The sequence below is a fragment of the Ranitomeya variabilis genome, chromosome 4, assembly GCF_051348905.1.
Source record: "Ranitomeya variabilis isolate aRanVar5 chromosome 4, aRanVar5.hap1, whole genome shotgun sequence".
Classification (NCBI taxonomy): Eukaryota; Metazoa; Chordata; class Amphibia; order Anura; family Dendrobatidae; genus Ranitomeya; species Ranitomeya variabilis.
The window spans coordinates 110,356,587-110,381,541 of NC_135235.1; the positions used below are offsets into that span (position 1 = coordinate 110,356,587).

The 24,955-nt window shown below is 41.0% G+C and overlaps 2 protein-coding genes across 4 annotated transcripts in view; one reads left to right on the forward strand and one right to left on the reverse strand.

The window, feature by feature from the left end:
* Positions 1–19,501, forward strand: part of PLA2G12B (phospholipase A2 group XIIB) — a 59,682-nt gene extending 40,181 nt beyond the window's left edge. The window contains exons 2-4 of one of the 2 annotated variants that reach the window (XM_077259114.1): positions 1,398–1,474; positions 14,106–14,271; positions 18,656–19,501. In XM_077259114.1, coding sequence (XP_077115229.1) covers positions 1,398–1,474; positions 14,106–14,271; positions 18,656–18,774 — 362 coding nt within the window. In that variant the 3' untranslated portion in view covers positions 18,775–19,501. Of the gene's footprint in view, positions 1–1,397; positions 1,487–14,105; positions 14,272–18,655 lie in introns of both variants that reach the window. The other variant, XM_077259113.1, reaches the window with a different exon arrangement.
* A 2,118-nt stretch (positions 19,502–21,619) lies between these two features.
* The window catches only part of OIT3 (oncoprotein induced transcript 3), a 40,617-nt gene continuing 37,281 nt past the window's right edge, over positions 21,620–24,955 (reverse strand). For both annotated transcript variants that reach the window (XM_077259116.1, XM_077259115.1), the window contains exon 9: positions 21,620–21,973. In XM_077259116.1, coding sequence (XP_077115231.1) covers positions 21,800–21,973 — 174 coding nt within the window. In that variant the 3' untranslated portion in view covers positions 21,620–21,799. The remainder of the gene's footprint in view (positions 21,974–24,955) is intronic.

Here is a 24,955-nt window from a genome sequence, read left to right on the forward strand (position 1 = left end):
TGGAACTTTTTGTATTATCTGCTGTGGATATTTTTGGAAGGGTTTTAATACTGACCGCCTAGTAATCTGTCCTATCCTTTCCTATTTAGCTAGAGTGGCCTCTTTTGCTAAATCCTGTTTTCTACCTGCGTGTGTCTATTCTTCTCCTACTCACAGTCATTATTCGTGGGGGGCTGCCTATCCTTTGGGGGTCTGCTCTGAGGCAAGGTAGCATTCCTATTTCCATCTATAGGGGTATTTAGTCCTCCGGCTGTGTCGAGGTGTCTAGGGTATGTTAGGCACACCCCACGGCTACTTCTAGTTGCGGTGTTAGTTCAGGATTTGCGGTCAGTACAGGTTCCACCGACTCCAGAGAAAGTTTCATGCGGCTCCAAGGTCACCAGATCATAACAGTATTCTATTTTAATTTTTGAAGACTATATGGCTGCCGCCAGAATAACTATAGGTGATTAAAAATAAATGATTCTCCAGCTCTAACTTTGGTCATAACAGGAATACAGCAACAAAATGGTGATAAGACCTAGTGTTATGCATAAAAAATGTTGGACTTTTTGCTATCAGTTATTTAAGTTGGTGCCTACCACAGAGGAAGCTATTTGGTCCCTTAGTGACCTATAGAGGATATACCATTGGAACAAATATCAATCCACCAGAGCCTGTATATTCAGTTCTGTAAAGTACACTGCAATGTTCTGAACCAGTGACTCCTTGGGAGGTGTTTACAATAGAGATGAATGAACGTTCTTCAATAAGGTGTTCTCAGAGCACGCTCGGGTGCTGAGTGTCTTCAGGGTGCTTAAATTATACGTTGGGGTCCCAGCGCCTGCATGTCTCTAGGCTGTTCGACAGCTGCAACACATGCAGGGATAACCCAAGATAATTTTCAAGCACGGAGAAGATACTCTTAGCACGGGAGCACGTTCGCTCATTACTAGTTTACAAGTCCCCTAAATATCTGCACCAGCAAGAGCCTAAAAGTAGTCTCTTTTTATTTCTAAGGGTTCCCTAAAAGGGGCACATTTTTGTCTAGGTTTCCTCCATAGTAAAATGGTGAGGAATTACAAAAACACATAATAAAATAACTGAAAGCCATGTCTACGGATAATAGAATGTAAAACTGACAAAGACATATGACAGATCTAACAATGAACAATGCATCTCTCTTCTGCTGTAAAGGTCATTCTTTTTCATCTATCATCAAACATATCTTTTCCTGTTAGAACATATAGACCGTTACCAATGATTACATCTTTGAAAATATCTCTGGCCAGCTACAGAAATTAAAGGTCAGACAATTCTGTAGAATCTTGTTAACAGACCATTTGTTAGAAGTTAACAAGATAATACTATTATAAATGTCCATTGTTAATGCAATGTTTCTTTGGAATCTCTTAAAGGTAAAGCCCCGCTTCCTCGACCAGAGTACAAGGCTTCAGAACCCAATGGCTGCAGCTCCTACTTCCTTGGTCTCAAGGTACCAGAGAGTGTATGTACCACTAACATCTTTGGTATTCTAGGCACAAACAACAATTAACATAATTAAATATTAAGTCGGCTGTGGATGATTACAAAAATGTGGCCGCTTTTTGCAGAAACTGTGGCACTCCTGTCGCTAAGTCTGATACTGCAGATCAAGTATATCCAACTAAATAATGTACAATCCCTTTAAAGTGAAACTACTGTATTACTTGCCTAAAAAACCAGCAGAGATTTCACATAGTCTGCTACAGAAGAAATCAATGTGAATATCTTTGCAATGGAGCAAGGCAGCGCAAGAAGAAAAGAGCGGCAGAATCAATGGAGATTAATACAAGTTATTTAACTCAATATTTTTGTGTGCAAGTGACCGGTTTTTATTAAAGGGACATTGCTAGCTTTATGGTATACTTGCAAATGACTGTCAGCAGGTTTTCCCCATATGAGATACGGCCACCACCTATTTACCTTTCATATACAGCAGTGTTTCCCAAACTCCAGTCCTCCCAGACCCCAACAGGTCATGTTTTCAGGATTTCCATAGTGCTGCACAGGTGGGAGAACTCCTGATACTTCCATCACCTGTGTAATGCTAAGGAAACCCTGAAAACATGACCTGTTGGGGTCCGGGAGGACTGGAGTTTGGGAAACACTGATATACAGCATACTAATATGCTGTGTATATGCCCCCGATCCGGCCTGCAATAAAAGAGAAATACCTTCATCCCCACAGGGTCCCTAGCATCGCACTCCTATGCAGGCGTACTTCTCTTCCCTGTTGAGGGCAGAGCCAAGACCTGCAGTGTGTATGTGCCAGCAAAGGTCAAAGATCCCCGGTGCATGTGAACTGCAGTATTTTACTCTGCCATGGTCAGATCAGAGAAATACGCCTGCGTAGGAGCACAATGCCGGGGAACATTGTGTGGGGGAAGTAGGGACGCGTCATCCACACAAGCACAGAAGGAGGATGGCATTGAAAGAAGAAGTGAGGCACTGGGCCAAGATCAGTGGCATCCCTCGAATCCAACCGCCCCCCCAGGTGAGTATAATAAAAGATGTTTTTCTTTTGTTGCAGGTCGGATCGGGGGCATATACACAACATATTAGTATGCTGTATATGAGGGATGAAAGGTGGTGGCCGTATCTCATATGGGGCAAACCTATGGTAGATTTCAGGGGAAAGCAGGATCCAAGATTCTCAGCCTTTTTTTTTTTTTTTTTGCTTGCTATCAGCCTATTTTCTCTCCACCTTCCCATTGAAATAATAAAATGGTGGATCTGGGGCAAATAGTTGTTGACCAAATGAGTGTTTAGTCAAATGTTATTTTACAGTATGTAAGTATGCTGTGGTACCACTTTTTGTAAACCAATTATTCTCTTGTAATACAGTTGAAATCAGAACTATTCACCCCCATTGCAAAATAGGTTCATTTACATGTCTTCTGCTGTTTGCAATAAACCAACGAAACAAGAACTATTTAAATTGCTAAATACAACTAGTGTAACATAACATGCCACTTTTATTAACTACTGCAGTCTCAGAATTATTCATTCCCTTTATGATAGGCATCCTTAGTACTTAGTGGAACAACCTTTCTTGGTTATTACCTGCTGCAAACATGATGCACGCCCTGACACCAGCTTGGTGTTAGGCCGGGGTCACACTAGAGAGTTTTACGGATGTATGAGAGGCGCAAAAAAAACGCATTGCACCCGTATTTTACGGGCTGAGAAAATCGCAGCATGCTGTGTTTGTCAGTGTATTGCGCAAAAAAATCCGCCAATGAAAGTCTATGGGGGCAAAAAAAAAAAAAGAATTACACACGGACCATGTGCGTGACTTGCGAGAAATACGCAGCTGTGTTCTATGGAAAAGCCGGCAATTCAGTGAGGTGTACAGTAAAATCACACTGACAGGTTAGAATAGAATAGCTAAAATAAATGTCTACACATAGACATAGACATGTAAAATACTGCAGTGCAGGCGCCGGGCCTCTCTGACCTTTCCCGGCGCCTGCGCACTGCAGTACTTTGCTCTGCCCTCAACAGGGCAGACAAAGTACGCCTGCGCCGGAGCTGCAGTGTGAAGACAAGAAGAGGACGTCATCGTAAGAAGATGGGAGGCCCCGGACCGGGACATCCATTGGACCCGGACCGCGACACCCATCGGATCCGGACCGCAGCAGGACAGCCCCTGGGTGAGTATAATGTAACCTCTTTTTTCATCTTTAAGGATACATTGGAGACTTACCTACAGCATTCCAGAATGCTGTAGATAACCCCCTGAGGCCAGTGGGCTTACCTCACCTTCGATTTTGGGGGTGACAGGTTCCCTTTAAATACAAATATATCTATATGTGTGTCTCACTGACATGTGTGTGTGTATATATATATATATATATATATATATATATATATATATATATATATATACAAAAAAAAAAAAGATGAAAACAGCACAAGCTCACCGACAGGTGCCAGGCCTCCCAGGCAGGACAGTCCACTCATCCACCCAAATATCATAGAAATTGAAAAAGGAAGGCAGCACTCCAGTATTTGCAAAAGTGAAAAAGCTGTGACTTTTATTTCAGACCCACATCTTCATACGACGTTTCGGCTCACACTGAGCCTTTCTCAAGGCTTGAGAAAGGCTCAGTGTGAGCCGAAACGTCGTATGAAGATGTGGGTCTGAAATAAACGTCACAGCTTTTTCACTTTTGCAAATACTGGAGTGCTGCCTTCCTTTTTCAATTTATATATATATATATATATATATATATATATATATATATATATATATATATATATATATATATATATATATATATATATATATATACTGTATATATATGTTTTCACGAATATTTGAGCACATGGATCCATTCTATGTCCATTTTGCAAGCCGGTGAGAAAATCTCGCCGTACGGATGCCATACGGATGACACACTGGTAATTTTTGGAGAAAAAAAAATTTGCATCCTCGCGTTGACTACGGATCACTGCTCAGGAACTTTTCTGCGTATTACGCCTGTAAAAAACGGACCGTATTTCCCTACGCTAAGTGTCATGCCGGCCTTAGCCTTTGAAGTCCTAGAAGAATTTGGAGTTCCCGTCAAGGTTGTGTGGCACCCCAGGGTCCTGGTCGTCACAGTAATGTTGCTTTTCTCACGGGGAGAGTGATGTTACGTTTGGAGGCAAGGAAGGATAACTCGCCAGGTACCACAAGCATGCAACATATTCACACTCCAGGCCACAAGGGGGAGCTTTTGATCCTATTTACTAGGTGACTCCCCATATACAGTATATATAACTGGTAGTCTGTAGGGAAAGTCAGTTCAGTTCCTGTCAGAGAAACAGAGAGGAAGGAAACAGAAAGATGTGCTAGAGAGAGATTGTCAGAAGTGAGCTCGTCGTGGAACATCAGCTGGGGCGGAGCTGGTACGATAGAATAGCTGAGCAGACATGGGGGTCTGCAGCTCCTGGCAGCAAGAGGAAAGTGAGAAGGAAATAACATCAGTGCAGAAAGTTCCAGACAGCCATCTGAGGAGGATAGAGGGTTCACAGAGCTGTGCATGCCCTAAGAGCTTCAGCTGCCAGAAAGAGATACATAGAAAGCCGAATACATTGCAGTGAGCGTGCAGGAAAGTAAAGCACGGGAGAGGATACCAGAAAGGGACCAGCCTCAAGCAGGCTGCCTCCTTCTGTGGCGCAGATAACCGGTAGCCGGAACACCAAGGTAGTAAGGACCTCTAAGCCTTACTTCAGAGACCGGCAGGACAGCTAATTGCACGTTACCTGTCCGCACCTACACCCAAGAGGCACAGTGACACCCCACAGAGCCAGGTTATCTAAGAGACCCTATAAACAGGCTCAAGTCACCAGTCATATGGGTTTTGTCCTAGTAGTTGTCCAGAAAGAGAGAAACACCACATCTGTGAGGACCTTACGAGAGGCTTACCAGTAAGGGACTACACCACTTCAGCGCAAGGGAAGGCTATTGATTTCCACCTGGACAAGGGGACTCTGGACTTGCCTCCAAACCGGCCGGACCCTACCTGCCCTGTGATCTGGTGCCCTGGACTGTGGCTGCTGAAACCGACAGTAAACAAGGTAAAGAGACTGCAATCCTGTGTCCTCGTTCTTCACTGCATCTCTCACCATTCTACCATCTACACACCGGGAATCCCTGGGGATATACTTCACCTGTGGGAAGGTATACCATCTAGCTGCCATAACATCACCCCAGCGGACCCCTTAAAGCAGAGTCGGTCACCCTGACCGAATTCCACAGGTGGCGTTACAAACATAAAACTTTATTCCCTTTAAAGACCTTTCCCTTTTTCATGGGCGCCCTGGGCCACGGACCGGGTCCCAGCCACCGTGACATCCCCCCTGTGAACAGCAGGACCCGGTACCGAGTACCCCACGGCCCTGGCGGGGGACTCAGTTGCTTGACTTGAGACCCCGTAGACAATCTTTTGGGGGATTTCAAGAAGGAGGTTGCAGCATGCAAACCAAAGAATATTAGTTAACTGGGGAACCATTGTAAAGGTGTTTGTCAGGCAGAGGTTGAAAAACTCTGAGACTGCAGTAGTCATTAAGAGTGGCATTTTGTGTTGAATTTAGAGAATACACTAATTTTTACACATGATCTGTCAATGCATTTTTTTCATAGCAATCACAGCAAAATTGCAAGAAAATCATGTGCACTCTTACTGTGTTGCTAGCTACATGAGTGAATGTAGACTATAATCAAAACTGAATGATAAAAAGATCTGCCAGCGGATAATTTCTGTCTTACAGTCTTAGCAATAGTTACCAGTCAATTATGCAGGTACGGTTCCATTAATAAATAATCTGAAAATGGAGCATCAAGACTGTCATTTTTAATAAACGGCCCAATTTATGCTTCTCTTTCACAAAGTCACCTTTGCATTCTCAGCATTAGATAATTATAATTCCTTTCTCTTAAATTGCATGTAAATACTCATGAATATTCATCATGGAAATATGAGATCCCTCAGCACTCTCTGCTCTGCTGTGTGAACTCTACGTTTTTATTTGATTAAAAACAGTCATAATGCTTAACAGAAACAGCCCATTAAGGCGCCGTGCACTGGGGTCAACCAGTCAGGCGGCATAAATATTGGCTATGGGAACACTGAAATCACTAGTCACGCCAAATCACCCCAGACATCAAACAGTGTGCCGGCAATATTGTGCCACTCTACTGACAGCACACAACTGTTTATTAGCAGCTATGAATCGTGTTTTCTGCAGCATCATTTAATAAAACTAATTTAATATGCAAATGTTTACAGTAGCTAAGCTGAGCATTAGAAAGTGCTTCCAGCATTGGGGGGCACGAACTCATTATATAGACGAGCAGACAGGCAGAAGAGGGTCCCTGGGTAAGGACAATATAGCGGCGCTTTGCAGTCAAATATCTCACCATAATGTCAAATTCTACCAGCTTTTTAGGTGGTAGTGGTCCCCTCACCTCTTGGTCCCCTGTGTGGCTGTACGGGTCCGTGTGTGTGTGTGTGTGTGTGTGTGTGTGTGTGTGTGTGTGTGTGTGTGTGTGTGTGTGTGTGTGTGTGTGTGTGTGTGTGTATATATATATATATATATATATATATATATATATATATATATATATATATATATATATATATATATATATATATATATATATATATATATATATATAACCAATAAAGGCCATGGTTTTAAATGGAACCTTTCACCAGTTTTATAACGTATAAACCATCACCTCTTAAAGTATGTAAATGGAGTTCCTAGAAACCCTTTATGCCCAGATAGATACCCCTGCATACCTCTGAAAAAGTCTTTTATTCATGTCCCGCGCTGCATGCATATTGCGTGGGCAGGTCCTATGGATGTCTCCAAATTGCTCTCAGTGCAGCCCCAGTCCCTTCAAAAGCCGCCTATTCTATCTGGATGGAAGTGGATGACATGTCCTACGTCATCCACACAGTGCTCAAAGCCTTGAGCCTGTACAGTGGAATCAGAGACCTGAACCAACGTTCTTCACTCTACCCTATTGAACAGCCAGCGAGATGGTGACGTAGAAGTGAAGCTGGCACCAGCACATAACATGAATTTGCTCTGCCCTAAGCTAGAGTGAAGTGCGCCTGCTAAGGCTTCTGATTCAACTGTGCAAGTGTGAAACTATGAGCAGTGTGTGGATGACATAGGAGACGTCATCCACATCCATCAAGATAGAAGAGGCAGCGTTTGAAGGGACTAGAGCGGTGCAGTTTTCATGCAGCACGGGACATGAATAAAATACTTTTTTGCAGCTATGCAGGGGCATCTATAAGGGTATAAAGGCATTGTAGGAACCCCATTTACATGCTTTAAAAGGCATTGGGTCAAAATGAAGCATCCTTTTGGTATGCTTTCACTGCTTATTAAAAAGAAAACAGCTGGTTGCAGATTTTATCCGTTTTTTTTTTTTTCACAATTCTCTTACATTGTGAAACATTTATCATGGCGTATGGTCCTTTCTTCACCTGAAGATGTTATGAGTAGAGGAATCCTGTAAAGAGGTCATAAATAAGCATTGATTAATGATGCTTCATCACCCAGATAGAAGATCTGTAAGCTTTGAATTGATTTTGCAGAAATATTGCAGGACTGAAGTGGGAAAAGTATAAGTCATTATTAAGATAGGAGGCCTGTTAAACTTCACTGATGAATGAATTATCGAATACAGCACTTTGTGTGGCAAAAGTAACAAATAGATGGGAAGAATAGAGTCATAAATATATCATATTTGACACCTAAGGTCAAAAGGAGATTTCCCCGTGTGAAAAGAAGCAGCAATAGTTTAATGTGTTCATCACATAAGAAAGAGAAGAAACAGAATTAGAACAGTCGGAGGAAAAGTATAATAGAAACACATCACCACTTCTGCATTTTTCACCCACTCCTGGTTTTGGCGTACACATACTCATGGAAAATACTGACCAAATATTGAATATGTGAATATATATACAGTTGTGTTCAAAAGTTTACATTCCCCAGCAGAATTTTTGCTTTCCTGGCCTTTTTTCAGAGAATATGAATGACAACACCAAAACTTTTTCTCCACTCATGGTTAATGGTTGGGTGAAGCCATTTATTGTCAAACTACTGTGTTATCTCTTTTTAAATCATAGTGACAACCGCAAACATCCAAATGACCCTGATCAAAAGTTTACATACCCCATTTCTTAATACCGTGTGTTGCCCCCTCTAACATCAATGACAGCTTGAAGTCTTTTGTGGTATTTGTGGATGAGGTTCTTTATTTTCTCAGATGGTAAAGCTGCCCACTCTTCTTGACAAAAAGCCTCCAGTTCCTGTAAATTCCTGGGCTGTCTAGCATAAACTGCGTGCTTGAGCTCTCCCCAGAGTGGCTCAATGATATTGAGGTCAGGAGACTGAGATGGCCACTCCAGAACATTCACTTTGTTCTGCTGTAGCCAATAACAGGTTGACTTGGCTTTGTGTTTTGGATCGCTGTCATGTTGGAACGTCCAAGTACGTCCCATGCGCAGCTTCTGGGCTGATGAGTGCCAATTTGCCTCCAGTATTTGCTGATAATGTGCTGCATTCACTTTTCCATCAACTTTGACTAAGTTTCCTGTGCCTTTGTAGCTCACACATCCACAAAACATCAGCGATCCACCTCTGTGCTTTACAGTAGGAATGGTATTCCTTTCATCATAGGCCTTGTTGACCTCTCTCCAAATGTAATGTTTATGGTTGCGGCCAAAAAGTTCAATTTTGGGCTCATCGCTCCAAATTACCTTGTTCCAGAAGTTTTGAGGTGTGTCTCTGTGCTGTTTTGCGTTTTGTAGGTGAGCTACTTTGTGGCACTTGTGCAATAATGGCTTTCTTCTGGCGACTCGACCATGCAGTCCATTTTTCTTCAAGTGCCTCCTTATTGTGCATCTCGAAACAGCCACACCGCTAGTTTTCAGAGAGTCCTGTATTTCAGCTGATGTTATTCGTGGGCTTTTTTTTGCATCCCGAACAATTTCTCTGGCAGTTGTAGATGACATTTTTGTTGGTCTACCTGACCGTAGTTTTGTTTTTACAGAGCCCCTAATTTTCCATTTGTTAATCACAGTTTGAACGCTTCTGACTGGCATTATCAATTTCTTGGATATCTTTTTGTATCCCTTTCCTGTTTTATACAGTTCAACTACTTTTTCCCATAGATCCATTGACAATTCTTTTGCTTTCTCCATGACTCACAATCCAGAAACGTCAGTGGCTGGATGAAAGATGCAAGAGTCTGTCTGGATCCCAGAAACTTACTCCGCTTTTATGCACAAACTGATAACAAGCAAACAGGTCACAGGTGAAGATGTTACCTTTAGTAGCCATTCAAACCCATTTGTGTCAACTTCTGTGCATGTTATCAGGCCCAAATCACCAGGGTATGTGAACTTTTGATCAGGGTCATTTGGATGTTTTTGATTTAAATAGAGAAAACACAGTAATTAGTATGACAATAACCCAACCACTAACCATGAGTGGAGAAAAAGTTTTGGGGTTATCATTCATATTCTCTGAAAAAGGCCAAGAAAGGAAAAATTCTGCCGGGGTATGTAAACTTTTGAGCACAACTGTATATATCATAGAATGTTAGAGTTGGAAGGGAGGTAATCCGAGGTAATCGTGTCCAACCCCCTGCTCAATGCAGGATTCACTAAACCATCTCAAACAGGTGTCTGTCCAGCCTCTGTTTGAAGACTTCCATTGAAGCAGAGCTCACCACCTCTCGTGGCAGCCTGTTCCACTCATTGATTACCCTCACTGTCAAAAAGGTTTTTCTAATATCTAATCTGATTCTTCTCCCTTTCAGTTTTATTCCATTGCTTCTCATGTTTTCTTGTAAAAATGAGAATAATGATGATCCTTCTACACTGTGACATCCCTTCAGATATTTGCAGACAGCTATTAAGTCTCCTCTTAGCCTTCTTTTTTTGCAAGCTAAAGATTCCCAAATCCTTAACCGTTCCTCGTAGGAAATAGATTACAGTCCGCTCACCATCCTGGTAACTCTTCTCTGAACTTGCTCCAGTTTTTCGATTTCTTTTTTAAAATGTGATGCCCAGAACTGGATACGGTATTCCAGATGAAGCCTGACCAAGGAGGAGTGGAGGGGGATAATTACTTCACGTGGTCTAGACTTTATGCTTCTTTTAATACATCCTAGAACTGCATTTGCTTTAATTGCTGCTTGCATCACACTGTTGACTCATGTGCAGTCTGTAATCTATTAGTATACCCAAGTCTTTTTCACATGTGCTGTTGCTTAGTTCTATTCCTCTCATTCTATAGATGTAAGTTTTGTTTTTCTTGCCCAGATGTAGAATCTTGCATTTCTCACTGTTAAATACCATTCTATTAGTCACTGCCCATTGTTCAAGACAGAGCCTTGTGGTACCCCACTTAAAACCCTTTTCCAATCGGATGAGCAACCATTTATCACCACTCTTTGAGCCAGTTATAAATCCACCTAACCATAGCCTTGTCAATCCCATACTTTTTACATACATTTTATTCAATAAGGATAGTTTGAGATACTTAATCAAATGCTTTGCTGAAGTCAATATATACTAGATCTACCACATTTCCCTGATCCACCCAGTCAGTGATTCCATCATAGATGGAAATTCGCTTAGTCTGGCATGACATGTTTGCTACAAATCCATGCTGGCTCTGGTGAATTACTGTATTATTATCCAAGTGCTCATATACAGTTAAGTCCATATATATTTGGACAGAGACAACATTTTTCTAATTTTGGTTATAGACATTACCACAATGAATTTTAAACAAAACAATTCAGATGCAGTTGAAGTTCAGACTTTCAGCTTTCATTTGAGGGTATCCACATTAAAATTGGATGAAGGGATTAGGAGTTTCAGCTCCTTAACATGTGCCACCCTGTTTTTAAAGGGACCAAAAGTAATTGGACAGATTCAATAATTTTAAATAAAATGTTCATTTTTAGTACTTGGTTGAAAACCCTTTGTTGGCAATGACTGCCTGAAGTCTTGAACTCATGGACATCACCAGACGCTGTGTTTCCTCCTTTTTGATGCTCTGCCAGGCCTTCACTGTAGTGGTTTTCAGTTGCTGTTTGTTTGTGGGCCTTTCTGTCTGAAGTTTAGCCTTTAACATGTGAAATGCATGCTCAATTGGGTTGAGATCAGGTGACTGACTTGGCCATTCAAAAAGATTCCACTTCTTTGCTTTAATAAACTCCTGGGTTGCTTTGGCTTTATGTTTTGGGTCATTCTCCATCTGTAGTATGAAACGACGACCAATCAGTTTGGCTGCGTTTGGCTGGATCTGAGCACATAGTATGGCTCTGAATACCTCAGAATTCATTTGACTGCTTCTGTCCTGTGTCACATCATCAACAAACACTAGTTACCCAGTGCCACTGGCAGCCATGCATGCCCAAGCCATCACACTGCCTCCGCCGTGTTTTACAGATGATGTGGTATGCTTTGGATCATGAGCTGTACCACGCCTTCACCATACTTTTCTCTTTCCATCATTCTGGAAGAGGTTGAACTTGGTTTCATCTCTCCAAAGAATGATCTTCCAGAACAGTGCTGGCTTTTTTAGATGTTTTTTTAGCAAAGTCCAGTCTAGCCTTTTCATTCTTGATGCTTATGAGTGGCTTGCACCGTGCAATGAACCCTCTGTATTTACTTTCATGCAGTCTTCTATTTATGGTAGATTTGGATATTGATACGCCGACCTCCTGGAGAGTGTTGGTCACTTGGTTGGCTGTTGTGAAGGGGTTTCTCTTCACCATGGAGATTATTCTGCGATCATCCACCACTGTTGTCTTCCGTGGGAGCCCAGGTCTTTTTGCATTGATGAGTTCACCAGTGCTTTCTTTCTTTCTCAAGATGTATCAAACTGTAGATTTTGCCACTGCTAATATTGTAGCAATTTCTCAGATAGGTTTTTTCTGTTTTTGCAGCTTAAGGATGGCTTGTTTCACCTGCATGGAGAGCTCCTTTGACCGCATGTTTACTTCACAGCCAAACCTTCCAAATGCAAGCACCACACCTCAAATCAACTCCAGGCCTTTTATCTGCTTAATTGAGAATGACATAACGAAGGGATTGCCCACACCTGTCCATAAAATAGCCTTGGAGTCAATTGTCCAATTACTTTTGGTCCCTTTAAAAACAGGGTGGCGCATGTTAAGGAGCTGAAACTCCTAAACCCTTCATCCAATTTTAATGTGGATACCCTTAAATGAAAGCTCAAAGTCTGAACTTCAACTGCATCTGAATTGTTTTGTTTAAAATTCATTGTGGTAATGTCTATAACCAAAATTAGAAAAATGTTGTCTCTGTCCAAATATATATGGACCTAACTGTACATGCTGTTTATTAATTTGTTCAAATATCTTTTCTGTTATAGAAGTAAGGCTCACTGGCCTCTAATTTCCTTGCTCGGTCTTCTTTCCTTTTTTGAAGATAGGGACAACATTTGCCCTTCTCCAATCTTCTGGGACTTCTCCTGTTTTCCAGGATTTTCAAAGATTCTGGCTAAGGGTTCTGCAATTTCCTCTGCTAACTCTTTCAGTACTCTGGGAGATAATTAATCTGCATCTGGAGATTTAAATTCATTTAAATTAGATGGTGAAGGAACACTTAGCTATTTATTGAGTGGATTCTTTTATTCCTTCGCTGCCACCGTGAAGTTCGGTTGATGCTACATTTGCTTTCTTAGATAACACAGATGCAAAATAGGAATTTAAAAGTTCAGTCTTCTCAACATCATTTTTACCACTTCACCCTTTTCATCCTGTAAAAATCCTATAGCATCTTTGACTTTTTGTTTGCTTTTGACATACACCCAAAGTCCTTTTTTGCTGCTTTTGGTCTCCCTTGCAAGCCTTACTTCATTACTGGCTTTAGCTCTTCTAATTCTTGCTCTACATTCCCTGCAAACAGCATTATATTCTTCTTTAAGTATGCCCCCCTCTTTCCATTTGTTATACTTAGCAATACTCATGGTATAATGTGAATAGTCACAAAATCAACAGACATAAAAGAATTTACCTCGCTTGTATGTCATATGATATCACTTCATTAGTAAAGGTGACTATATCTGTGCCTATAATACAGAGGATTATATAATTAAAAAGACTTGTTCCAGTAATTGATTAATCACTAATGACATTATTAACTTATTGATTACAAGCAACAATGATATTGCAAATCATATTACTGAGAGCAACGCAGCATATTTATCAGTGTATTTATAATGTTACATCAGTATAATTTATCTACTAATAGCATGGTTTCCACCCTGCCATCTGCAAAAAAGCCCAAAAGCAAGTTTTATTTTCCTGCAGCGCAACCTCAGGGTGAATTGGGCATTACATGATGCCCCTTGAAAGTAAATAGGATATTCCTCCAGCAAATGGACCTCACAGATCCTTCAGGTCTCCACTCTGGTTAGCAGATAGGGAAATTCTTTATTAACTTAGAACTCCCTAACAGGGTATTTGAAACAACAACAAAAATGTTAGCCGGAAAGGCCTTTAAAGATCTGTTTCTTGCTCTATACAGTTGGATATGGGCATCCCAGCTATGACAAAGTGCTGTAACCAGCTGGATATCTGTTATGATACCTGTGGGGCAAACAAGTACCGCTGTGATGCAAAGTTCCGCTGGTGTCTACACTCCATCTGTTCAGACCTGAAGAAAAGTCTGGGGTTTGTATCCAAAGTTGAAGGTAAGAGTTACTTTATTACTTTTGTTATTTCCAAGCAATACATTTTTAATTAAACATACAGCAGTTTTTTTAATTTTAAATGTACCATGTTTTGTTAATTAAACTCAAATGGTAATTTCTCTCATATTTCCTATAATAAACCAGTTGTCATTTTTGTTAAGAATACTAATAGTTTCTAATAATAATACTAAATAATGATCCATTAGAAACTCATCATGCACCAACAAACCACGGTCAGGCTATTATTATCTGTGCTTCCAATGGCCATAATAACAGAATATAGAAGTCTGGTGATTACAATTACACTCAACATTCAAATTCCAATACCAAAAAGGAAAAGTCATGGAATTATGGAAATCGCAGGACCGATAGACATGTAAATGATATGCAAATGATGACCAAATGGAAACTAAATTTTCTTGATTTTTTTCAGTATCCAGTATGAGTGCCATGTGCAGAAATACACACACTTCCTTGGCAAGCCATCAATGAACTTATTGAACTAAATTAGCCACTTTTCCCTCTCCCAATAAAAAATTAAATTCATTTTCAGCTGTATTCTTGCCACCAATTCATTACCAGTCACTCTCCTGCGTACTCAACCCCCTACGCTCAGTGTGCTCCCCCGTTCTCCAAGTTCTTTATAGTTACATGCCCCCTATCAATTCATCATAAATTCCATATCTTAAATCAAGGCACACAAGGTACATTACTTTGGTTCTGGAACCAGTGGTATGTCCATTTCTACAAAACATCCCAGGAGCCATTTTTCAACACAATGCCAGGCCTCATGTTGCCGGTGCTACTGTGAGCAGCCTGCTTGGCATAGACATGCAACCATGCAGCATCTCCGGACATTGATGTGACATTGAGCACTTCAGGGATGTCACTGGAAAGGGAGCTGCCAGTAGTGGATCTTGATGACTTGCCCAAGTGCATTCAGCGTGGCAAGAACATTCCTCATACAATCATTAATAACCTCACTGATAGCAGCCAAAGTGTGTAAGTGCACACTTGATACTGGATAAATGAAAATGTTTTTAAAAATTTGTTTACATGTTTTCATTATTTGCATATCATTAACATGTGCAGCGATCTTATGATTTCCATAATTCCACAAATTTTCTTTCTTGGTGTTGCAATTTCAATATTGAGGAGTATAATTGTTCTGGCTGATAACAGCCCGTGGGAGTGTTTGAGTGTACACAATCTAAGTCATGGCTAGATTGTATTGCTTATGGAGGTGTAGAAAGGGAAGAGATGACATGAAAAGACAAGACTATCGCTACTCTGCCCTATTGGTTTGCTGAGATATACATATGCATACACATATTGCTACAATGCAGAGTGTCTTTACCATTGGGAGCAATAAGAAAAAAATCCTTTAGACCTCCATAAACATTAGACTAATGTTGGCTGAATTCACAGATATCGATCGGTTCAGATGATGTTTAATATGGATGGAGGTGCCAGTCGTCTAACGGTCGAGAGAGGTATTGATCGGACATGTCCAATTTCGCAGCGAACGCTCCTGTGCATGGGAGTGTCAGCTGAGATGGCAACATTTTTGCAGCAATTTGTTTAATTACTGCAAATAGATGTATTTTGCTGGAAGTATGGTAAAATACACTTTGGCTGCAAACATTAAGGCTAGGGGAGATAGATGGAGACACTTCTTGAGCCGGAATGTTGAGCTGCGCACCTAAAAGTTGACAGTTTCTTGCTGCCATGTTAATGTTCTGGAGATATACCGTAATTTGGCTGCAAAAACAGCTGAATAGCCAACATGTCATATGCAAGTTACAGGTAACTGAAATTGAAGCCCTTAAGGGCAACTTTATATGTGGTGTGACCGTAGTTTGCAGCATAAAATGTGTCACAATTGACAATCATTAAATGTATTACTCAAATCTTAATACCGATATCTTAACTTCTTTAACGTCTAGATTTTAGTCTAGGGGGTGTTTATTAACCAACAAGCCACCTTGGGCAACCATGAATATTATTAATGCCTATTAGTTATCCCATACATCTATTACAATTCAATTACAAAGGAGCTGTCCATCACTAGAGATGAGAGAATTTGCTCAGGTTCCCTCTTATTCGGCCAGCTGCAGAGGGAACCCGGCTTCCTGGATCGCGCTGGCCGATCAGTGCCACAGCTGCTTGTGTCTCAGTCACAGCACATGCATGTGCAACACCCGCTAGGGCCGTGGGGTACTCAGAACTGGGTCTGACAGCTCTTAAAGGGGTGGTCACGGCAGCAATGACCCGGTCCATGGCCCCTGGTGCGCAATAAAAGGGATGAGGGAAATGTTTGTAGGGGATTATTCGTGACGCCACCTGTGGTGTTCGGCTAGAGATTGCCGATGCTGCGTAAGAGGACCGCTGAGGCCGGTGGTGTTGCAGCTGAGATGGTTTGACTCCCCACATGTTGAGCAGGCACCAGGGCTACCAGAACGGTCTATGAGGGGTTGTGGATGTTGGGGTGCAAGAATAATTGGAGGACACAGGGACTGTAGTTTCTTTACCTTTAATTGCAGGTGCAATCCAGAGTACAGGTAACAGGTGGTATTGGAGATCTGGGCAGCCTGGAAGCAGTTCAGAATTCCCCTAGCCAGGTGGGGTTGGAAGCCTCCCTACTGTGCTACTCTTTGGGTTCCTGATGCTTGTAGTTCTCCTCCAGTCCCTCTCTGTCTGTTAACTTAGTGAAACGCTACCCACATGGCAGGCAGCTTGAGCCTTTTCGAGGTGTCACTCCCTCATGGTGACTCTGGGCTGATATGCGGCTGTGCCTTCGGGTGTCAGTTGTGGCCAGGAGACCTGCAATCTCCTGTCCTCTGGATTTGGCTGCGGGACATATAGTTTCCACCACAACCACGGACTCTGATGTCCGCTCTGTTGCGCTCAATCCTGGGGTGAGCTCAGTCGCAGCTCGACTCCCAGGCTCTCCCTTCACTCTCACACTAAACTCACTAACCCCACCTCCAGGGCAGAACTTATGGGGAATCTACCCTGAAACCGGGTTTAGCGCTCCCCCTTCTGGTCTGGAGTCAGGAAAGGTGTTGTATGCCAGCGTACCTGCAAAGGGAATCCCTTCTTTCTTTCAGGCATGGCATCACCCCCTGTGAGGGAGGCAATGCCACTTTGGCAACCGGACTCCTGGGGTGCCATACATGGAGAACCTGTGTGTTGGGCTCTCCATTTATGTGTCGTGACTGTGACACAGCTGTGACACCGATCAGCTGATCGGCCAGCGCGATACAGGCAGCCGGGTTCCCTCTGCAGCTTGCCGAATAAGAGGGTACCCGAGCAAATTCGCTCATCTCTATCCACCACTTCTATGCTGATGACCATTTCCTATGAAAAGTCATGGATATAATATAATTGGGAATACGACACCTGACACCTCTACACCGATCATTTATTCCTAATAAGAGGTGAAGTAAAGATCTGATGCGGGCATTGAACAGTGTACATGGCCGTGGTATTCTGCTCTGTACATGGTTTACGTCTGGTCACCAATGGAGGTGATAACAGCTGATTAGTGAGATTACCACATGTTGGACCCCCACCAATCATGAAGATAGTTCATAGTAGCAGAACCCCTTTGACCCACTCCAGGTGTTGTGAAATACAAAAATAGCTTAGGGGTTTGTTTTAACGTGATCATCAAAATATTCTGGTATTAGAGTGGGGACAAGTTTTTAGAAGATGCATAAGTGCTTTCTTCCTCTTGGCTTGTGTCCCTTGGGATAGGATAAATGTATGAATACATTCCTAACTACAGAAAGGAGGATCAGAAATTTTTTTAGGTGACCCTGAATACAGGTATACTGAATTTTGACTACTTGAAGCCACTTTTAGATAGTTTTGCTCTATTGTTTTATGACTGCATTCAGTAAGTGCCTAAACAACCCATAGTAGCAGGTACTGGTGTTTGAACTGCATCATTTAACTATCTGTAATCATTAAACATGTTAACTAGGAAATTGGAGCTCTGTATCAGAAAATGAAACATTTGTTTAAACCTATTTATATGAACTTAGAAAAAATAAAATGGCGTTCTTGAGTAGACATCTTTAAAAGTACATTTACAATGCACAATGTCTCATTAAATTACCCCCATAAAAGAAACGTCAATAGTTGTGTAATAATCATGCAGTGCAAGTGCGCCTTGATTCACACTATTTTACAAATATATCACAGATTTACCTGCAAAAAGTTGATTTACTTTGTAATTGCATTGCATTATTGATCCAGTTTTAGGACTAAAAAGCACCCAAAGAACTATCCAATACATTTGCAAAAATAATCAAGAAAAGCTTGGATATAATAAATAACCAATAGTATGTGTAAATTAACCGTATTTTTTTCCATGTAGCCTGTGAGTCAATGGCTGACACAGTATTTAACACTGTCTGGACCTTGGGATGTAGACCTTTCATGAATAGTCAACGATCAGCCTGTATCTGCAATGAGGAGGAAAGAGAAGAACTATAAGAACATTAGCAGCTTCAATCATAGAAGGTTACGTGGTTCAAGGATTTGTGGACAAAGGAGAGACATCACAACTCTGTGTCGGTATTCTCTGTGGAACATTATACCACCGCTAAGAGAAGTTACTCAGCTTATTTGTAGGTTAAGTCGCATCTAGTCATCAGGCTGCAAAGAGAAAACCTTGAAGGCCAGCTAATTCCAGATTCTAGGATGGCTTAATGGATTTGCCATTCTGCTTTCCTTACTGGTCATGACAAGACACCCATTTACCTAATTTCCTTCTGTAAATCTATTTATTGTGACATTTTATGCTGGATATCCCAAGGAACTATGCAGAATATTTAAAAAAGAAAAAAAGTTGGTACGATTTAGACAGCTAGGGACATGATGATCTCTAGTAGGCAGTACCAGGTTCATGTCCCAACACAATGTCTCGTCAAGGAGTGGAGGCAGGAATAATAGCAAGTTTTACCATGATTAGTAATTTTCAGCTAATATTTTGTAACTCAGACCCCCCCCCCTTATACCCATAAAAAGCTCAGCCATATGATGTTCGCTGATGAATACCAGCTACAGCGACTTTTTGAAACTGAGGCACTTCCATCTCCTACTTGTAAATGTGGTCAATGGCCTCTCTTCATCCATTCAGTTATTTTATGATTTGCAGTGTGATTGTACAGTTTGATTTCATTTTAACGCACCTGGCTGACTCAATAAAAATATTATAAAATATGTTTTTATATTCCTTCTATATTTTTATTAGACAAACACAATATAATGTTTATAGAGGTTGTGTACCAGAGATAACTGCTGTTCAGATGAAAGCTGTTGTGGAGATTAGCTCGCTCATCACACTTTCAGGGACAAAGCTGATTTTGCCCAAGAAACATTTCCATTGGCTATACATCTCCCTATAGAGGCCATGAATTACACAGATGACTCAAGTCTGCCAGAGTGAGAACCTTTATGTGTAATTCAAGCAGAATACTCTGCTTTATGACGTACATGTGCTCTAACAGGGCATGCACAGATCTTGTCTTTGCGATACAACCTTTTAAAGATATTCTCCAGAGATGAAAAAGTAGGAAAAAATGTATTTATAAATAAATTCATAAATACCTTCATTTAGGTAATCATACTTGTTATGTATATGGAGCTAGTATGTCAAAATAACCACTGTCTTGTTACATTGAAAAACACCTGTCGTAGAATGTTAATCAGACAATAACCTGTGAGCATGTGGGGTAGGAAGCTTCTCTGTTGCACGTTTAAGAAGATGAGCTCTTACTGTGCATTCTGATCTAGTACTGGGGTGATGATTTAAGAAGAGGCTGCTCACACTGCTGTCCACCATGTCATTTTGACTGCTGAGTGGTTGATAGCATGTGGCATATGTTATTTCCAGGTCACAGTAGCTGCTACATATTCATTTAAAAATCTTAGACAGCAGTGCGAGCAGCCTCTTCTTACCTCAGCCCTCTGGATATTTCTAGTATCAGATCAGATATACATGATGGACAACAGTAATTGCAGCCTCCTCTTATCTCAGGACTTCTAATATCTCCAGTATTCGTTCATATAGACAGGGAGGACAGCAGTGTGAGCAGCCTCTTCTTACCTCAGCACCCCTGATATCTCCAGTATTAGTTCATATAGTCAGGGAGGACAGCAATGTGAGCAGCCTCTTCTTACCTCAGCACTTCTAATATCTCCAGTATTAGATCAGCTATACAGGGAGGACAGCAGTGTGAGCAGCCTCTTCTTACCTCAGCACTTATAATATCTCCAGTATTAGTTCATATAGACATGGAGGACAGCAGTGTGAGCAGCCTCTTCTTACCTCAGCACTACTAATATCTCCAGTATTAGTTCACACAGGGAGAACAGCAATGTGAGCAGCCTCTTCTTATCTCAGCACTTCTAATATCTCCAGTTTTAGATCAGCTATACAGGGAGGACAGCAATGTGTGCAGCCTCTTCTTACCTCAGCACTTCTAATATCTCCAGTATTAGTTCATATAGACAGGGAGGACAGCAGTGTGAGCAGCCTCTTCTTACCTCAGCACCCCTGATATCTCCAGTATTAGTACATACAGGGAGTACAGCAATGTGAGCAGCCTCTTCTTATCTCAGCACTTCTAATATCTCCAGTATTAGATCAGCTATACAGGGAGGACAGCAGTGTGTGCAGCCTCTTCTTACCTCAGCACTTCTAATATCTCCAGTATTAGTTCATATAGACAGGGAGCACAGCAGTGTGAGCAGCCTCTTCTTACCTCAGCACTACTAATATCTCCAGTATTAGTTCATACAGGGAGAACAGCAATGTGAGCAGCCTCTTCTTATCTCAGCACTTCTAATATCTCCAGTATTAGTTCATATAGACAGGGAGGACAGCAATGTGAGCAGCCTCGTCTTACCTCAGAAACCTTGATATTGTGTAGACAAAGTTGGCAACAGAGTGAACGGCCTCTTACCTAGCAGATTTTGTGCCAAATTCATCTAAATGAGTACACAAGGTTTGATGAAGTGGCATAAACTCAAATATACCTACTTCTTCAGTCTTTTAAATTTTTGTGTGCTTGTTTTGAGTAAAAAGTAGCACAATCCTTTTAATAAGCTTTACAGTGTCAAGTTATATAGGCTAGTGTTTAACTGTTACCAAAGAGAATTTGCCAGATTTTGTCCTTTACTAGGGTAATGAAGTATAACTGTGCAAAAATTTTGATTTTGAAAACCAAGTAAAGTTAGCTTTAAATAGCTGCACCTTAAAAAATGAATAAGGCGCAAATAAAAAAAAAACACCATTAGAATTATTTTTACTACAGAAAAAAAGGCCGCACAAATTAAATGGTGAATCAACACTATGGTTTTTAATCAAGAGCCTGATCATTTAACTGTATAGCAGACCTGATCATGGTGCTAGAAGTAAAACAATCAAACATAAATACAATAGAAAATATAAGTAATGGAAATATGGAGCAATAGAAGAAGCACATTATATACAGCAAGATGAATGGAAGAAAAACTACTCTTCCATGTCTATTATTATGGGACCTCCAGTGAGAAGATGGTTTGAGAGGTGACTTGTTTCTTCTTCAATATTTGCTGATCTACGCATTCGGCGTCGACAACCTTGAGCACATCGTGATCGCTCATCTGTGGCTCCACAGACCAAAACTTGACAATGCAAGAACACCTCCTGTATGATGCAAAACAAGTATTAGTTGTAAGACAGTTTCTAAAGATCAACTCCTGCAACTAAAGGGGTTGTCGCAAGTTCTTATGTAGCTAGAATTGCAACATGCTTACAAAAACATTTACTTAAAACTCCTCTCCATTCTCAAGAACAGAGGAATGTTAAAGCACCACTCCAACTTTTTTTATTATGTCAGCGCCGTAGTAGTGCTAGTAATCTAAGTTCTGTTCCTAGTAATATACTTACCAGCCGCTGTCGTCTACTGTTCCTGCGCCGCTGTGGTCCCTTGCTGCCATCTTGTGACCACAATTTCTGACTGACCAAAAGTCAGAAGTAACTGTCACAAGCTCTCATTGCAAGTCTATGAGAGCTTCGTTCTGGCCCTCAGACTTATATTAAACTGTGACTTCTAGATTACCCAGCAAACACTGAAGTGCTCTGGCAGGTCACAACCTGCAGAAGACGGACTGGAACAGAGCTGATAGCAGATAAAGATGGTGGCTGGTAAGTAGCGTATATTACTAGAGGCAAGGAACTTAGATTAGTGGCATCACTCCAGTGGCTTTAATTTTTTTAGAATGTACAGCTCATTGCCAAGTATTCCAGACTCCCTGCAGTCCTCTGAGTGCATAGTTACTTACTAGTGATGAGCGAGTATACTCGTTGCTCAGGTTTTCCCAAGCATGCTCGGGTGGCCTCCGAGTATTTGAGTGCTCGGAGATTTAGTTTTTGTTGATACAGCCACATGATTTACTTCTGCCAGCCAGCCTGAGTACATGTGGCGGTTGCCTGGTTGCTAATTAATCCCCACATGTATTCAAGCTGTCTAGCAGCTGTAAATCATGCAGCTGCAACAACAAAAACTAAATTTCTGAGCACTCACAAATACTCGGAGGCCAGTATACTCGCTCATCACTATTACTTAGTAGTAATGAGTGAACATGTTTGGATAAGATGTTATCAGTGCATGCTTGGGTGCTAACCGAGTCTCTCTGGCATGCTCGGATAATATGTGCGAGTCCCCTTGAATGCATGTCTCGTGGCTGTTAGACAGCTGCAACACATGAAGAGATGCCTAACAAACAAGCAATCCATGCATGCTATCAAACGACTGCGAGACATGCATTGAAGGGGACTCACACATATTATCCGAGCACGCCGAAGTCACTCGGTTAACACCCGAGCATGTTCGCTCATCACTATTACTTAGGTAAGGACTTTTACCGCTAGTTGGCTCTAGGCTTTATATCCTGCTTGTGAAGCTCTGAAGCTGGCCTGACTGCTGGATCTGACTAGCTTCACCTCCAATGCTACAGTCGCAAAACTGCCTCTGATAGAGACCAGGTAGAGTTTTTAATTTGGAGCAACCATACCACTGGTCTGAACTATCATCCTTCAGGAGAGCACAGTCCCTGCAAAGCAGGAAGCTGGGGCTGGAAACAGTGTGCTCCTGAAGAAAAGAAGTGGAGATCCCATTTTTAACATGGTATACTGTATTAACCTTTACTAAAAATTAATTAATATGGTATTTAAAAGCTCAAATAAAAAAAAAATTACTTTTATGCTGAAAAAAAATGAACAACCATAAATTATAAAACCCATTAAGAACAAAAGTCTAGAATCTAGCCCCTTAGTGACACAGCCAATTTTGACCTTAAGGACGAAGCCAAATTTTACAATTCTGACCACTCTCACTTTGAGGTTATTATTACTCTGGAACGCTTCAATGAATCTCACTGATTCTGAGACTTTTTTTGTTACAGATTGTCCTTTATGATAGTGATAACATTTCTTTGATATGACTTGCGATTATTTGTGAAAAATGGAAATTTGGTGAAAATTTTTAAAATTTCACAATTTTCAAACTTAAATATTATGCCCTTAAATCAGAGTCAGGTCAAAGAAAATAGTTAATAAGTAACATTTTTCCACATGTCTACTTTACATCAGTACAATTTTAGAAACATAATTTTTTTGTTAGTAAGTTATAAGGGTTAAAAGTTGACCAGTGATTTCTCATTTTTCCAACAAAATTTACAAAACCATATTTTAGGGACCACATCACAGTTGAATTGACTCTGAGGGGGTCTATATAACAGAAAATACCCAAACGTGACACCATTCTAAAAACTGCACCCCTCAAGGTGCTCAAAATCACTTTCAAGAAGTTTATTAACTCTTCAGGTGCTTCACAAGAACTGAAGCAATGTGGAAGGAAAAAATTAACATTTAATTTAAAATTTGTTGTACAATTTCTCCTGAATGTGTCAACTTATTTGTGGGGGAAATCTACTGTTTGGGCGCACGGCATAGCGTGGAAGGGAAGGAGTGCCATTTGACTTTTTCAAAGTAAAATTTGCTGGAATAATTAGCGGATGCCATGTCGCATTCAGAGAGCCCCTGATGTGCCTAAACAGTGAAAACCCCCACAAGTAACCCCATTTTGAAAACAACACTCCTCAAGGATCTATCCAGGGGTATAGTGAGCATTTTGAATCCACAGGTAAGACACAGAATTTGAAAACAGTAGGTTATCATATTGAATATGTCGTGATTAATGTTGAGCATAAGTGCTCGCTACTCCAGTTTGCATCGGGTGCTCAGATATTCACCAAATATCAAGTAGCATGCTCGAGTCCCTGCCCCACATGTTTTGCGGCTGTTAGACACTCAAACAAAATCATGCGGGGATCTGCGATACTCCGTGCATACCTGACCACTTGATGCAAACTCGAGTAGTGAGTGCTTGCGCTCAGAACTAGCCATCATATCGTTATTTTTTTTTTACTTTAAAAAAAAAATAAAAAAAACTTTTCTAACACCAACCGCAAAGAATGGAAAACATTAAAAATTTTAGCATTATTATCTAACTAAGGCGTGACAAAGGGTCGTTTGATTTACCATACTTTTTTTTATTTTGATCACTGTGATATGTTCTATCACAGTGATCAAAAGGAACCAGTAGGACGAATGTAATATTGTTGC